Here is a 14,920-nt window from a genome sequence, read left to right as displayed (position 1 = left end):
GCTTGTATAGGCCAACACACCTCTAGACCTGTAAACATACAAATATGAATCGTTTTACAATTTCTTCAAATTTATTACTCTAAATGTATATTTTAAAAAGAGTTAGAAAATAACAACAGTAAAAGGCAACACAAATGGATATGCTATGACACCAATCCGAGTCATTTCATTTCTGGTTTTCCAGAGTGTGTACAAAAAAGCAGTTTGTTTCTTAGAACCACAGAAAAAAAAATACAATATGGGTGACATATTAATGCTAAAACCTGTTTTGTCTGTCAAATATACATTGTTCAACATCAAGCATACATTATGTAAACAAAAATGGTATTTCGATGTAACTGTTACATGTCTTAGCATGGAGGAAATATTTAGTGACATTGAAAATCAGCCAGTGATTTGGTGGCAAAAAAAAAATACCATTGAAGAAAGTTTAAAAAAAAAAAAGCACCATACAATCAAAAGCATCATATGAAAGACAAATTCCTATTTCTGTTGTTAAATGCTGGGAATAGTCAACCCACAGTCTGCTCCCGACTCAAGACTGGCCTCCAGTGGAGCCAATCTGCTCTGCTCCAAAGCAATGGCTTCTGCTGAGTGTTTGCATTTCTCCGAGCCACACTGACAGGTAAAGTATTTGCTCTTAATGTCCCAAAATCGATCTCCATAGTCAAACCTATGGAAGAAAAACAAACACATTTCGTTATGTTAAAATATTGGTAACCTATGGAATCTAGTCAGTTGCACAGGCATCGCAATTTTAATATGATCACTTATGGCACAGTTAGCCTACTGCTAAAGGTGCCGCTACTTATTGGAATAGTACATTAAAAATGACACTTCGAGTAACCAAGGCTTCAACGTGGGGTGCACCGATCGATCGGCCGGCCGATTTATCAGCCCCGATTTCCTTAGTTTTGGGGGATTGGTGATCAGCCGAGCCCTTAAATATAAACTGATCTTTTCTACCGATCTCATCCTCCTCCTCAGAGGTCTGAAAAAGTCAGCCACTGTCCTCTTCTGCTGACATGACTAACTAATAGGCTTTTCATTTTTATTGCACACAACTACTTAATTTGCAGTTAAAACAAACTGTTTGTATTATTTCACGGATATTGGTCAATGTTTTCCAATAAAATAAGATTGGAACTCTAAAGGTGTATGGTGCTTGTTATGAAAAAAAAATCAAGATCGGCAAAAATCGGGATTGGCAGGTCAGACTTTTTAAAATAAATTTGTGATCGGTGCACCCTTACTTCAAGGGAAATATAGTACAGTGAGATTTTAAATGGTAAAATGTTAAGTAAATATACATTCACAACCCTATTATATGCTATCCATCCCTTGATTTCCTGTCTGGCTTGACCTCATGGATGAGCTAGAGCCTATCCCGGCTGACTGAGGCGGGCTACACAGCCTGGACTGGCTACCTGTCTAACGCAGGGCAACTATCATGCAAGCACATTACATTTCTTGTATTAGAACTTATTACATAATTGTCACTGGAGAGTGTAGTAGGGGACATAACAGCTATAGTATTTAATTTCTGATTCTCTCAATGAAGACAAAAATGGAAGTGCTGGTGACAATAAGCAAATAGCGGTTATATTGGTGACATCCATTTCAACAAATCGCACCCCAGCTCTTGGCCGCTAAGGATGTCTCTGGAGCTGAAGAAGGCGATGCGTGGAAATCTCAGGTCCTGGTGCAGCATGAACACACGCACCGGGATCAGGTTAGGATCACAAAGGTGGTTGATGAAGCGGCTGATGTTCCCGTAGTAACGGGCATCAATACAGTACACCTCACCATCCTTCAGAGAAAACACAGGATGTGTTAGACCTCATTTGAGCAGGATACTTTGTGTGCTCAATATTACCTTATTGTCCAGATCAAAAAGGTAGGAGTCATCCTCTCTAACATCTGCTTCAGCATCTGAGATCAGCTCCCCAACATATCTGCGTGGAATAAAGATATTTTAACATCAAACTCCCAGTGGCAAAGAGACCTAAGGGAGTAGATGGTCCTCTCTTACTCGCAGATGAAGCTACCCTGGGGAATGTCCTGCAACGCTCGCACGCCCCAGCCCATCTTCGCGGTCCTGTAGAGTTGAAGGCGAACTCTGAGGGAATGAGAGGAACATAGTTCAATGGATTGAATGTGAGGCTGGCAAAAAAAAAAACAACAACCTCAAAATCATAAAATTAACAGTTTATTCAGGTTATATGCTGCTCCAGCTAAATGTAACTCAATCGGGCTATTGTACTGATGGAGCAAAATAGTCTCAATCTATCAATGTCATTGATGACTTAATTGACTCCACCCTTGGGCTACGTCTTGGGTGATAGAATGTGAAGGTGTGCTGAATCTTGTGGCTGGTCAGCGTTTATTTTGAATACTTACTTGATGCCAGCCTGTACCACCCTATTCTTGCATGTACGGTGACAAGAACAGGCCATGTTGCATTCGAATATTAGGGGAGGTTCGATCTTATTAAATTCTTGAAGCAACCGCTGATCCTGTAAAATAAATATATATACACATTTATATATATATATATATATATATATATATATATATATTAGGGGTGTCAGGCATTTAAAATTTTTAATCGTAAATAATCGTATGACTTCAATCGTTAACTCACGGTTAATCGCAAATTTTATATCTGTTTTAAATGTACAATAAAATATTTTTCTAAGTTTCATACTCTTGTTAACATAAACGTGGAAACAAATGTTAAACTAATAGAAATATGGCAACATCTTTTAGTCATTGATACAGTAATTTCATAATTCATAAAATTTAAAATATGTACTGTACTGTAAAAAAGTGTGATATTGATTTGTGTTGAGGTCATTTTTCTGCCACTAGATGGCAAAATTGCATTTGTAAGACATTGGTGACAGCTCAGTGCATTTTTCTTTTCATATTAAGAGCTATCTAATCTTTATCATGAAGTAACTTGTTTTTAATTGTAAAATACAACTTGACCCCAATCTCCACAAAAATATGCATAATTATTACATTTATTACTGCTCAATTTTGACGTGGACGTGTCTGCTGTGCTGCGCCTGGAATTTCCCCAGTACAGGCTTTCCGAGTACGGGGCGGTCATTAATCGTGCGTTAAAAAAATGAGTGGTATTAAAGGAATTTTGACACACCTAATATAAATTTTAAAAATAACACATTATTTTCATTACAATAGTTTTGGATCACAAACCTGATATATTTAGATTTTGTCTTACCTTGTCATACCAGCAACGGATGCTGAGCTGTCCACAGAGGCAGTTACTAGAAGAACAGTCATCAGTGCAGCCACAGTGCTGAGGAAACACGTGACAAATGTCGTCATCAAGTAGCTCATCTTCTTTTGGAGCAAAATAGCAGTCATCGATTTTACCTGTAAATGTGTGATGTTACGGTCTATATTCATTGCTGACGTTTCACAGTTTTCTGAAACGTATTTGTAGTCTGAAGGACAGCCATCATCATCTACTGCATTCACACATGGAATGGGTGCATTTTCATAGCCCTGGGCAATGTCACTGGGACAGCACGGCAAACAATGAGTAAGCAAGAAAAAATCATTTTTCATTTTCATATGTCATTCAAAGAAGTCCACAAAAGAAAGAGAACATAGCAACATTTCCTTGATATGTAGCCCATTTGAAATGTCAACACACCAACCTGCATATAATTCTTTCTGTCCTAAGCATACGATTGGTTATCCCCCTTCGTATCTTCCTGTTGATCTGGAGTGCAACCCATACTGGCGTGTCGGGGCGTGCAAGGGTGAGAGGCGTGTCTCCCTCCCTGTTAATAGTGTCAATATCTGCACCTCTCGAGAGAAACAACCTAAAGTGAAAACACAATTATTATTATCATACTTATTTTTTAAAGTCATTTCATCGGGTAATTAGACAATCTAATAAGTGTTTTGATGATTTAGCTGAATAATAATGTGGCTAAAATGACTCACGTGACACAATCCAAGTAGCCTTCTCTTGCGGCAATATGGAGTGGTGTGTCGCCATGCACATTAACTGAGGCAAGGGAACAACCAGCATTCAACACCATTTCTGCGATATCCAAATTTCCTGCATAAGCTGCCCAGTGGAGACATACATTCAACTCCTAATGGGGAAAGATGACATTTTAAGCATTATTTATTATTATTATTAGTTAGATCCTCTACAACAACTAGTTGCAATTTGTTTTGTCTGTACCAGATTGAGACTTGTTCATTTAAACAAGAAATTAACAGAATTGTGTGAAAGTCTTTGAAATAGTAAAAATAGTGGCACAGTGAATGATGAATGCATAAATGATGATTCACCATCATGCAGTGTAAATACATATAGACAACATGTTTTTGTTGTATCCTGATAAAGACATGGATAAATGATTAGATGAAGTCAAAGTATTGCTAAAACATATCACATATCACATATCACTTTAGTACAGCAATGTATGTATGTACTGAACGATAACATGAAAAAAAACATTATGGAAAAAAACAATTTTTTTAACTTTTGGAAAGCCTCCAGTTTGAGATATGAGATCACCTTGTCATTGATGGTAACGTCAGCTCCTCGGTTCAGCAGCACTTTGATCACATCCACATGTTTGTGTTCTGCAGCCCAGATGATTGGCGTCCAACCACCGTTATCCTGAGATGAGTCATGAAAATGTGTCAGTGTGGTGTCTGGTGGTCTTGTATGCATGAGTGACGGCGTGCATTTTGTAAAAAAAAAAGTAAGATATGATTATAAAAGTAGTTGTAGTGGATGTCGATTTATTCCTTCAAACACAATTGAGTAATTTGAAAGTATAAATTTGCTTCCTGATTGCACCATTGGTAAATGCTTGAGCTTTCATAATTTTTCTGTTGATGTTCTTTAAGAGAAAGACAGATACAAATAAGAGTTTGAATAGCGATTAAATGCATTAAGAAAAGTTACAAGTTTTGGACTTTTTTATTACACTGAATGCTTTTCAGTTGTTTAAAACTTAAGCTAAGAATTGCTTTCATACAAATATTTACTGTAATTATGGTCAAGTTCACACTTCAGAAGTGTAATGCCCAATTCCGACTTTTGTTAAATTCAATCTTTATGTTATGTTTCTTTTAATATTCCAAATACAAATGGGACTTCTAATGCGAACACGCACGCAAATGCATTGGATACATATCTGATTTATATCCACATACAAAAGAGGCCCAGGTTGGGTTTGAGGGGGGAAAAAAGAGCAGAAGTGTACTATTGAGCATACATGGAAAAAATCTGATACATGTTGCATATTGGGGGGAAAAAATGGAATTGATCTGTTGTGTGAACACAACCTATAATTTTACTACCACATTAGCATAGCATAGCAATAGACTACAATACTTTGTGATTAACAAGCAAACATGTTAAATCACTGCCATGGGAATGGAGCTCCGTCTTATATCGAAGACCCCCTATACTGTATTTCATAGCTCAGCTTAAATTTTCTTTACCTGTGAATTTACATCCACTTGCCCTGTTTCCAGCAGTATGTTGACAGTTTCAAGGTTGCCCTGTTTGGCCGCATGGTGAAGACCAGTATAACCATCCTCCTCCTAAAAAACAAAACGGAATAAATTAAATAAATCTTGACCAAATGCAAACGTTTACAACAAAAGATACTCACGACATGGTAGACACAGGCCCCATTCTGGATCAGGTATCGAACCACCTCTACGTGATTGTTGACGATGGCTTCTAGGAGTGGCGTTCTCAGGTCCTTGTCCTGGGCGTCGATGTTAGCACCCGCCTAAAACCGGTAAAAGATGATCATTTAGGGAAGGCACAAAATGTGGAAATGATGGATGCATAAATTAGATTAGATTAAATGGATGGAAGGATAGATAGGTAGAGTAGCTAGCTAGCTAGATAGCTACAGTAGCTAGATATCTACAGTAGCTAGCTAGCTAAATAACTAAAGTAGCTAACTAGATAGATAGATAGCGACAGTAGCTAGTTGGACAGAAAGACAGACAGATAAATAAATGGTCTCACACACTTGCAGAAGTATGTAGCAGACTTCCAAAAGACCTCTTTGAGCGGCAGCATGCAGAGCAGAGCGTCGATTCTGAGAGTCAGGCTGGTATGTGGGATCAATGCCCTCCACTTGGATAAACACATTACACACATAACATTCGCTTTTACAAAGAAGTATCCAAAGCTATATACCACAATGTTGCAGGACCTTTTTACAACTTACTTAGCATGAGCAGAACTCTCTGGACTTCGCCTTGTTTGGCAGCAGGGTACAGCTGTCGTGGGTGGAACCTCAGTTTCTTTCTCCTAGGAGGAAAGTCCCCAACAATTTTCATAGATTTAGAAAAAAATCTCTCTTTATCTCTATCTGACAGAAAGAGTAATACTGCACTTGAGAGCAAACCTTTCGGTATCCTGCGTGAGAATTGCCTTTTGTAGCGCCGCCCTGCTGGGTCCTGATGGAAGTGCACTGGGGCTAACAGCCTTCCCGTTTGGCATACAAACCGACGGCCCCACGCTGTCCACTCCCTCCTCGGGAGGCGGTGCGGTGATGGCGGATGCAGTTGAAGGCACAGGCTGGGGCGGCTGCTGTTGCTCTACTGTTAGGGTCACCATTCCATGGCTGCGCATACGAGCACTGGTGAAGGCAGTTGTTTGTTAAGAAGTACACTAGATATGAAAATGATTTTTTTCCCAATCATGTTTAATACATTTTTTTTCTTTTTCATCTACCACTGTTTGATTGCCTTTAAAAGTCCCCAGAAACCCAAAATAGCATTAAACACATTTTACGACCCATGTCGGATCTTAAACTGTTTATTAACTTAAAGCCGTTCATCTTTTTTTCTTTCTACTTTTCCAAGAAATGTAAGCACTAAATGTTGTTGATGAATCAGGCCTGCAAACTAATTAGTTTCATGTCCTAACAGTCAATTGTTTGGGGGAAGTTGGCACCAGTTTGAAATGTAAAATACTGCCACCTACAGCTTAAATGTCAACCCTGCACTCAGCTTTTATTTGACATTTTCCATTGGACATGACTTTTTATCAAAAAAAAAAATGTATTATTATTTTTAAAAAATTACCCGTACTCATCAAAAAACTGCTTTTCTCTCATTGCTTTGCTTTCCCTTAAAAAAATACCACATTAGTATATAAATAGTACAACTTTAATCTCTACAACAGTGGTCCTCTACCCTGGTCCTCGTGGACCAATATCCAGCCTGTTTTCCATGTCTCCCACAGACAACACAGGTGAGTCATATCATCAGCAAGCTCTGGAGAAGCCTGATAACGATCCCCAGCTGTGTTGGCTGTGGAAGACATGGAAAACAGGCTGGATACCTGTCCCCGAGGACCAGCATTGAGGACCACTGCTCTACAATATCACATACAACTTTTTATAGCACTAATTATTCGTACAGTTTTTTCCCCATATAAATAGAATGCTGTATCATGTTGTAAATTAAACTAACACAGAAAATCTTGATTGAGCCAACAATACTAAATAACCGCTAACCAGCGAGCCCGCAAGGAACCATACCTGACAGGCCTTTCAGGCATTTTGCCGTCTTTCATCCCTCCCGTGGAGGCTGTGAGAGAGAGCGCCGAAGGGACAGTTGGCGGCAAAGACGGTGTGGTGGTGGAGGACGCCGACATGGTGACCACCGTGGTTGCGGAAGCTGTCGCCGAGCTGAAGGAAGGCATGGTGACCTCCTGGGCCTCAGTGGCATCCTCGCCACAGTGGGGACAGAAAAGCATTCCGCCGTTTGGCCTGCTCCGCCCACCCCCGAGTACCGTGACGCACCCGCGGTGGAAACGGTGGGCGATGCGCTGGTCCGGGCAGCACTCAAGGAATGTTCCCTGGAAGAAGAAAATGGGGATGAGCATGGACAAATAACGGCGATTTGAAAATGACAGCAGCTGCTGCTTACTTACTGCTAAACAAAAGAAACCGCAACCAGGACAACAGTGGTGTTTGACCATGTGGGAGCGGTGGGTGTCACAAAGCACCATAAGGGGCACCCGGCTCGATGGACGCATGGTCTCTCCTTTGGTCGTCACGTTGGTGCAAGCCCTCAGCTGGCAGATTACCCAAAAGAATGCCAGTTAGAAAGATATTCTCAAGCTTTTGTCACCACTCTAAATGAGGACATGCCAGTATCAGGGTTATTAGCTATAATGAGGAAATGTGCTCATCTTCTGCCTCTGACATTAGCAGATGTGAATATAATGTGAATAATGATCTGTTTTGCAAGTTTGGGTATAAGTAACAGTTTAATGAACTGGCAGAAATTTTATTTTGTCAAACTGTAATTTTCATGCTCATCTTAAATGATGGGATCAAGAAAGTTGCCACAAACCTCTCCATTGCTGCTCTCAGTAGCCATACATTGTCTGCTGACACGGTGGTTGGCGCTGTCAACACGAGGCGCTTCCATCCTGCAGCTGCAAAGGGGAAGCTCTTCCAGTCGCTCCGTGTCCCCTCCATCACTTCCCTCTGCAACAAAGACAGCTCACAATTTTAGACTTTCCACTGATCCAATCGGCTATTATCGTATTGGCCGATAAAACCTGCCACAGTTTGGCTTCAGCCCCTGATGCTACCTAGCTAAAAGGTAAACAAGCACCATGGGAGCTAGCTAGCTAGCACCTGGGGCTAAAGCCAAACTGCGGCAGGGTTTTTACTTTCTGGACTTGGATTTGCCACCTCTGCCGATATTTGGGATTTTTTTTCCACCTGTAATCAGCGCACTGATCTTTGACCGAGTCAGGGAATTAAGACAATACCGTCACTGTGTTGTATTTTGATCATTATTGTGTTTGTGGAACACGAATTCAGCAGAAAAATGCAGCTGTTTGTATCCATCTTAGAGGGTGGCCATTTTGCCTCGTACAGCCACTTGCTGTCAACTGAAAATGACATCACAATGCCTAAGAGCTGAGGTAATGACCTGATTAATACTTTGGCTAATGCTAAAAACTATTGCTAACTTGGTACATTTCAATAGCTATAAACAAGTAAATACACTTACCAGGTACTGTATGCCAACTTCCTTGATCACCAAAATCACCCCTCAAAAGTCGGATTTCTAAATCCCGTGTATAATTCACAATTGCTGTTATCCATGCTCAAAACCTGATGCATTAGACAAATATTTTTTTTCCCAAATAAAGATTCTACTTTGTATGACAGGTACTTGTTTATTTAGGGTAAAAAATAAAATAAAAATCCAGCTACAACGTGATTTATCAAAGGGGACATGGCAATCTACTAACATTTTAATGGTACAGTTTAAAGTACTGTAGTACAGTCTGACATATTCATCAACTATTAATTCTCAACACATTGGTACCAGTACTAATGTTTAACATAAACATTTAACATGGTGCACTCTATCTATCACTAGAAGTCGTCCTAAAGCCCTGAACTGCTGTCACCTCGCTGCTGTCCTCGAGTGCTCATTAAAAGCTGTCAACTCAAGCAACTACCTCGTCACTCATTTCCACAGTTTTACATGTCCTTGTACAGATTACACCTCTTTGATTTTTTTTTTGTTAACAAGAAATGTATGTTACTCTCATAAAATTACGGTATTCTATTTTTTTTAAAAACTTTTTTGCTTCTCGTCTTGAGCTTGATGGTGTGATAAACAACATAATGAGCAGATAAATCACATCTCAGGAATTCTTGTCTGGAATGCAAGAAATCTATAACAGGTGCGTTAGCTGTCTAAATTCCTGTAATTTCCCAGTAAGCATATGTTTTGATTAGGGGTGTTAGAAAAAATTGATTCTGCAATATATCGCAATATTACCGCGCGCAATTCTCGAATCGATTCAATATGCGACCGACATCAATTTTTTATGGGAATATTTAACAAAATGTCTTACTTAGGGTTAGGATTTACACATTAAGCATGGAAGAATGTTATATTAATGGCACATTAAGCCTTAATATTTTTATTTCAGTGCTGTTCAAACATGAAACAGACTACAACCTGTTTGTTAAACGCAGTGGCTCAGTTATAAGCCTGAATTTTCATATAAATAAATACATTTTCATACAAATCTTACAGTGCACATGTACACGTTTACTGATTAGTATTTTCTAAATTTGAGTTTTAAAAAATCGTAATAATCAATTTATAGATTCGTATCAAGATTAATCGGTATCGAATAGAATCGTGAGCTATGAATCGTGATACGAATCGAATCGCCAGGTACTAGGCAATTCACACCCCTAATTTTGATGACCAATTGAATGACACTTTTCTTTCCCTACAATTCCATGGGTGTAACATTATAAATTAGAAGATCGGAGAAAACTCTATTATTTCAAACAAACACAAAAATAAACTAAATTCTAAAGTCTACGTACGTGTAAACAATTGTTTATTTGGTAATAAGACTGAATGAGGGGTCTGAGAATAATACTACTGGAGTTAGCTCAAATGAAAACTGCAGGTTACAATTACTGATCACCAGGACCTCTAAACAGTCAATCACCATTTAAACCCAAATTATCTTTGAGTAAGACGATTTCAGTTGTGATGTTTGACACTTGTTAAATGTTAATGTGTTTCTAACAGTGTCCTCATGACAAAAGACACATGTCCTAAATCTATAAACCTACCATGATGAGGTGAGAGTGTCAGGCTATCGGCAGCAGCAATGTCCAGTGCATCTAAGGGAACCTCTGTGTACTCACTGGACCTTCCATCTGAAAAGCGCAAAAAGCATACCAGAACGAGTGGCTTGGTGCTATTCATGTGATATTCTTGGGACATAAAACAATTAAAAATAGTCCTAGTTCCAAATGTAATGTTACTATAGCCTAAAGCTGAACTTGTAATAAACCTCACTTAATTAATTGTGTAAAAAAAATATCTTTGAGGATCGGAAGTTTTGTTCATGAGTTAGATATTAGTTACAGCACTGATTATAAAAAACAACAATCAAATTAAATAATATTTCCTAATTTTACTGTTGATGCAAAACAGATTTAATGGCTAGAAACTGCGCTTATGCCACTCACCTGTAACTGTCTCCAGCACATCAGCGCTGTTTCTGTTTTTCACCTGATCCGCCTGTTTCCATGGAAACTCTCCAGACTTGCTCTGAATCCGTGTGTCTGTTGGCGATTCGTAATCTGATTCCTGAGAAGAATGTTCAATCTGATAAAACATGTTCAATGCATGTGATGTTGTGGTCACATCACCATCTTCACAAGACATCCGTTGAATTTTAAATTCTTGAATGAACTATAAAGAATGGCCTGTGACCTTTTAAAAAGGCATACCCAAAAAGGTAGGTATTGTACATTTAAGAAACAGTAAGATGTTACCGATAATCTACTAAAATAGAAACTTTAATACCAAGTAGAACAAAACTCACTTACATGATCTGACATGTTCACGGAGCCCTCTGTGTCTTGAACATGCTGCCTTTCTGTTCCACCAACATCTTCAAACTATTTACCAAAATCAATAATGATTAGCCCATAAGTAGCAGTACAGATTATTCATCACACAAAAACGCTACCATAAATTGTTCATACTTGCAGATGTGTTGGTACCATAAAGGTAAACAATTACTTCTCATTTTACCGTGACAATAATACAATAAAAATATTGACCATACACGTTTTTCTGCAGCATTTGTCCCCATTACGGTCACAGGACCCTATTCCAGAAGATTTTGGACTACAGGTGATGTCATCTTCAGTCGACAGCAAGTGGAAAAATTTGTTTTTAAAGTTATTAATTGTACAAGAAAAATAATGAAGTTATCAAATTCATTCTGGACAAAATATTAACTTTTTACTGCTAAAAATGGCTCAATGAGTCAAGTATCCCTTTAAAGCACTAAATAAACTATTCCTGTTTTGTCCTTTCACTTGGTGGGCTTTATAATTACATGGCTTTCTAAATAGAACCAATCCACCACTCAAGTCATTTACAAATTTTGTGTGTAGCTTTCCAACTTTGACTTACCGTCTTTTGTGTACTGTCAGAAAAGCTCTCACACTTCTCAGGAGAGCTGGAAGATAATTGGCCAAGTTTTCTTTTTTTTGCACCTGTTGAGAAAGAGACATAACTTTTATTATTTCTTTTCACAATGACAGCAAAACAAACGGGGATATCTTGGTATCTGTCATCGGATTGTGTTGTGTGTAGTGTGACTGTGTGGTCTTTGGGGATTTCTGTAATAGTGACAAGTGGATATAGAGCTGGACACTTAATTACTTAATTATATCACTTAATTAATTTCACTTCCTGACATATTAACACGTAGAACCTCTAGATTCTAATAGGGTTGTAACGATATCCAAATGTCGCAATACGATATGAATCTCACAATACGATAATTATCACGATATTGTGGGGAGGATGGCGATATTAAAAATGGTCATGATATTGTAAATAAATAAAAACACAATATTGTGCTTTTGCACATAACAGCAATTCACATAAACAACCTACACTTAATATTGAGACACTTACTTGCTAATCCACACACACACATTGAATTCCTCCACATAGTGACTCGATTCACAAGCCTATTACATTCCCCTTCATCTGACGATTAGCGTGGATTTTAAACATAGAAGGGCCAAAACCTGCCTTGTGAAAATTAAACTGAATTTTAAAAAAAATAACTACCAGAGGGTGCTGGAACTGCACAAATGAAAATCAACTTGACATTTTTAACAAATGTTCTGCTTTTAATATCGTGACATGACGACGACAACATATTGTGGCAGTTTTAATATTGCGGTATCAAGATATTGCCGTTATCGTTACATCCCTAGATTCTAATGCTCCTAAGATTGCACAGTTTAAGTTTTAACCAATATTTTTTGCATTGAAAGTTGGATAACAGTAATGGATGTGCAAAAGAGTTGAGCGCAAATATCACTGTACATTGTACGTGAGATAAAGTAATCCAAAAACAGAATTATCTGTATATTATTACTTCCAAGTGATGAAAGATGCTCACCAGTATCAGTGTCGGAGGATGACCCTGATGGTATCACAGGCGCGGTGGGTGTGTCAGTTTGGCTCCTCTGTATAACAAAGTAGTTGCTAATGAATATAATAAGAATATGCCACATATGATATATGTGTGTGTCGTATTGGCTCACAAAGACACATTGTCAAGTAGAGTTAGAGCGTTATCAAATACTTCATCACCAACATATGGGGGAAGGGGTCCTCCGGTTACAACAGCATGAACATACGACACATGACGCATGAACTAGTTTGCACACCGGCGTAAAATTACGATGTGATGCAGCACAAGGTCCTATATCACAAACATGACATGAAGCAGATTTACCTGCATTGGTGGAAGCCGGGTCATCGTTTTGCGTGCCCGATGGATTTTGGGTGATTCCGATAAGGGAGAGGGAGAGGACGACGATGGAGGTGCAGAGGGCAGGACAGGTTTACTACTAACAGGCCCAGAAACGCTCATCTTTGCTCGGCCTGGGGACTGTGTCGTAGATGTTGAAGGAGAGGAGGACAACAAGGAGGAGGTCACGGGTAGGGGTATGGATTTGGCTGCATATCCTTTAAGGGAGAAGTAAAAATTTAGTACAAATGATGTTAATGTAGTGAATTGTGGACATTCACAAGCAAACTATCACCTGGAGGTGGTTTGTTCAGTGGTGAGGATGCTCCATCCTCCCCATTTTTGGTTGCATCCTTTGCAGGCTGCTGAGAACCGCCTGCTAGCTCTGTTTTTCTGGCAATGGCATCCATGGTGACATCTGCATTATCTGAAGGTAAAAAGTCATTTATTGAAACAAATACATTACGTATCCGGTATTCACCTATTACACAGAGAAAATAAACGAAATTGGGTACATACCCTCCTTGACTTGACTTGGCCCAGCTATGGCCTCTGAGACATTTTCTTCTAGAGACTCCTGGAAAATAAACAAGACAATATCCCAAAACAATTCATCAATTTTTTTGAGTCAATTTATTGTTTTGTTGTGTGCATATGGAAACCTACAGTGAATATAAAAAGTCCACACACCCCTGATCAAGTGCCAGATTTTTGTGATGTAAAAATAAGACCACATTTTTAAAACTTTTTCCAACTTTAATGTGACCTAAAAATTATAAAACTCATTTGAAAACTGAAATATTTTAAGGAGAAAAACACAAAAAGTACAATTTAGATGCAAAATCACTGCAACGATTCATTAAACGTGCACAAATATATTGCCATCGACTGCCATTATGTTTATATTTCAACCAATGGCTGACCGACTTGGTGTTTACGTCAAATGCCGCCATCAGTAAAGCAACCCATTCATCACAATCGAGCAAAACATCCATCCACCATCCCTTTTCCAAAAGGACCCAACTTAAGCAATGGTGCACAAAGGCATCACAGCTGAAGAGCGACTGAAAACAAAAATACTAAACAGTGTAAAATGTACAATTAGACCACGTTTATGACTCGACGGGTTCAAATCCATACAACTGTATGGGATGAATTACCCTGTAGATAAAATAACACGATCTCAACAGAAACGCAAAAATAATCTCTGAGATAAACGGGATCACATACATCGTAGTACAGTCATTTTAAACACAGCATTGTTACTAGCTAACAATCACAATTGCTAGCAGTTTAGCACAACTTGGCAGCAAACAGTTCCCGTAACCAACACATAAAACGCTGCCACATTCTAACATCCCTATGCTTTAAGCGTCATGTTTCGCTATGCATAACAGTGTGTTTTCAAATTTATTAATCTTATTTCCTGGCGAAATGTGTGTTCTTTACTACCTTTGTCGCAGGCTCAGCCGCCGACATGTTTCCCAATGAGCGTAAACGTACGTGAACGTGCCTACGTCACACTCCAAGCCCCGC

At 38.8% G+C, this 14,920-nt stretch overlaps 1 protein-coding gene across 1 annotated transcript; it reads right to left on the bottom strand.

Annotated features, from left to right (window-relative positions):
• Positions 1 to 52: 52 nt before the first annotated feature.
• ehmt2 (euchromatic histone-lysine N-methyltransferase 2) lies at positions 53 to 14,916 on the bottom strand. Its single transcript, XM_077548712.1, has 27 exons — positions 14,837 to 14,916; positions 13,904 to 13,961; positions 13,680 to 13,811; positions 13,370 to 13,602; positions 13,031 to 13,097; positions 12,025 to 12,107; positions 11,430 to 11,501; positions 11,067 to 11,205; positions 10,665 to 10,751; positions 8,392 to 8,528; positions 7,967 to 8,110; positions 7,572 to 7,891; positions 6,432 to 6,665; positions 6,252 to 6,334; positions 6,051 to 6,157; positions 5,679 to 5,801; positions 5,506 to 5,607; positions 4,568 to 4,672; positions 3,982 to 4,136; positions 3,690 to 3,857; positions 3,403 to 3,547; positions 3,248 to 3,325; positions 2,401 to 2,516; positions 2,033 to 2,119; positions 1,877 to 1,955; positions 1,635 to 1,810; positions 53 to 673 (listed from the first exon to the last, which is right to left on the bottom strand). Exons 1-27 carry the CDS (start codon positions 14,861 to 14,863, stop codon positions 496 to 498), a joined length of 3,435 nt encoding a protein of 1,144 aa, XP_077404838.1. The 5' UTR covers positions 14,864 to 14,916; the 3' UTR covers positions 53 to 495.
• Between the last annotated feature and the right edge of the window lie 4 nt (positions 14,917 to 14,920).

The sequence above is a fragment of the Vanacampus margaritifer genome, chromosome 17 (assembly GCF_051991255.1).
Source record: "Vanacampus margaritifer isolate UIUO_Vmar chromosome 17, RoL_Vmar_1.0, whole genome shotgun sequence".
Classification (NCBI taxonomy): Eukaryota; Metazoa; Chordata; class Actinopteri; order Syngnathiformes; family Syngnathidae; genus Vanacampus; species Vanacampus margaritifer.
This window is presented reverse-complemented; position numbering and strand designations above follow the sequence as displayed.

Bases quoted from the DNA above. Each gene is read 5' to 3' on its own strand.
- ehmt2 (XM_077548712.1), bottom strand. From the start codon at position 14,863: ATGTCGGCGGCTGAGCCTGCGACAAAG. The intron at 8,529-10,664 runs GTAGGTTTATAG...TCTTTGTTGCAG, and splicing joins GACACTCTCACCTCATCATG to AGGGAAGTGATGGAGGGGAC. The intron at 4,137-4,567 runs GTGATCTCATAT...TTTCCCCATTAG, and splicing joins ACGTTACCATCAATGACAAG to GAGTTGAATGTATGTCTCCA.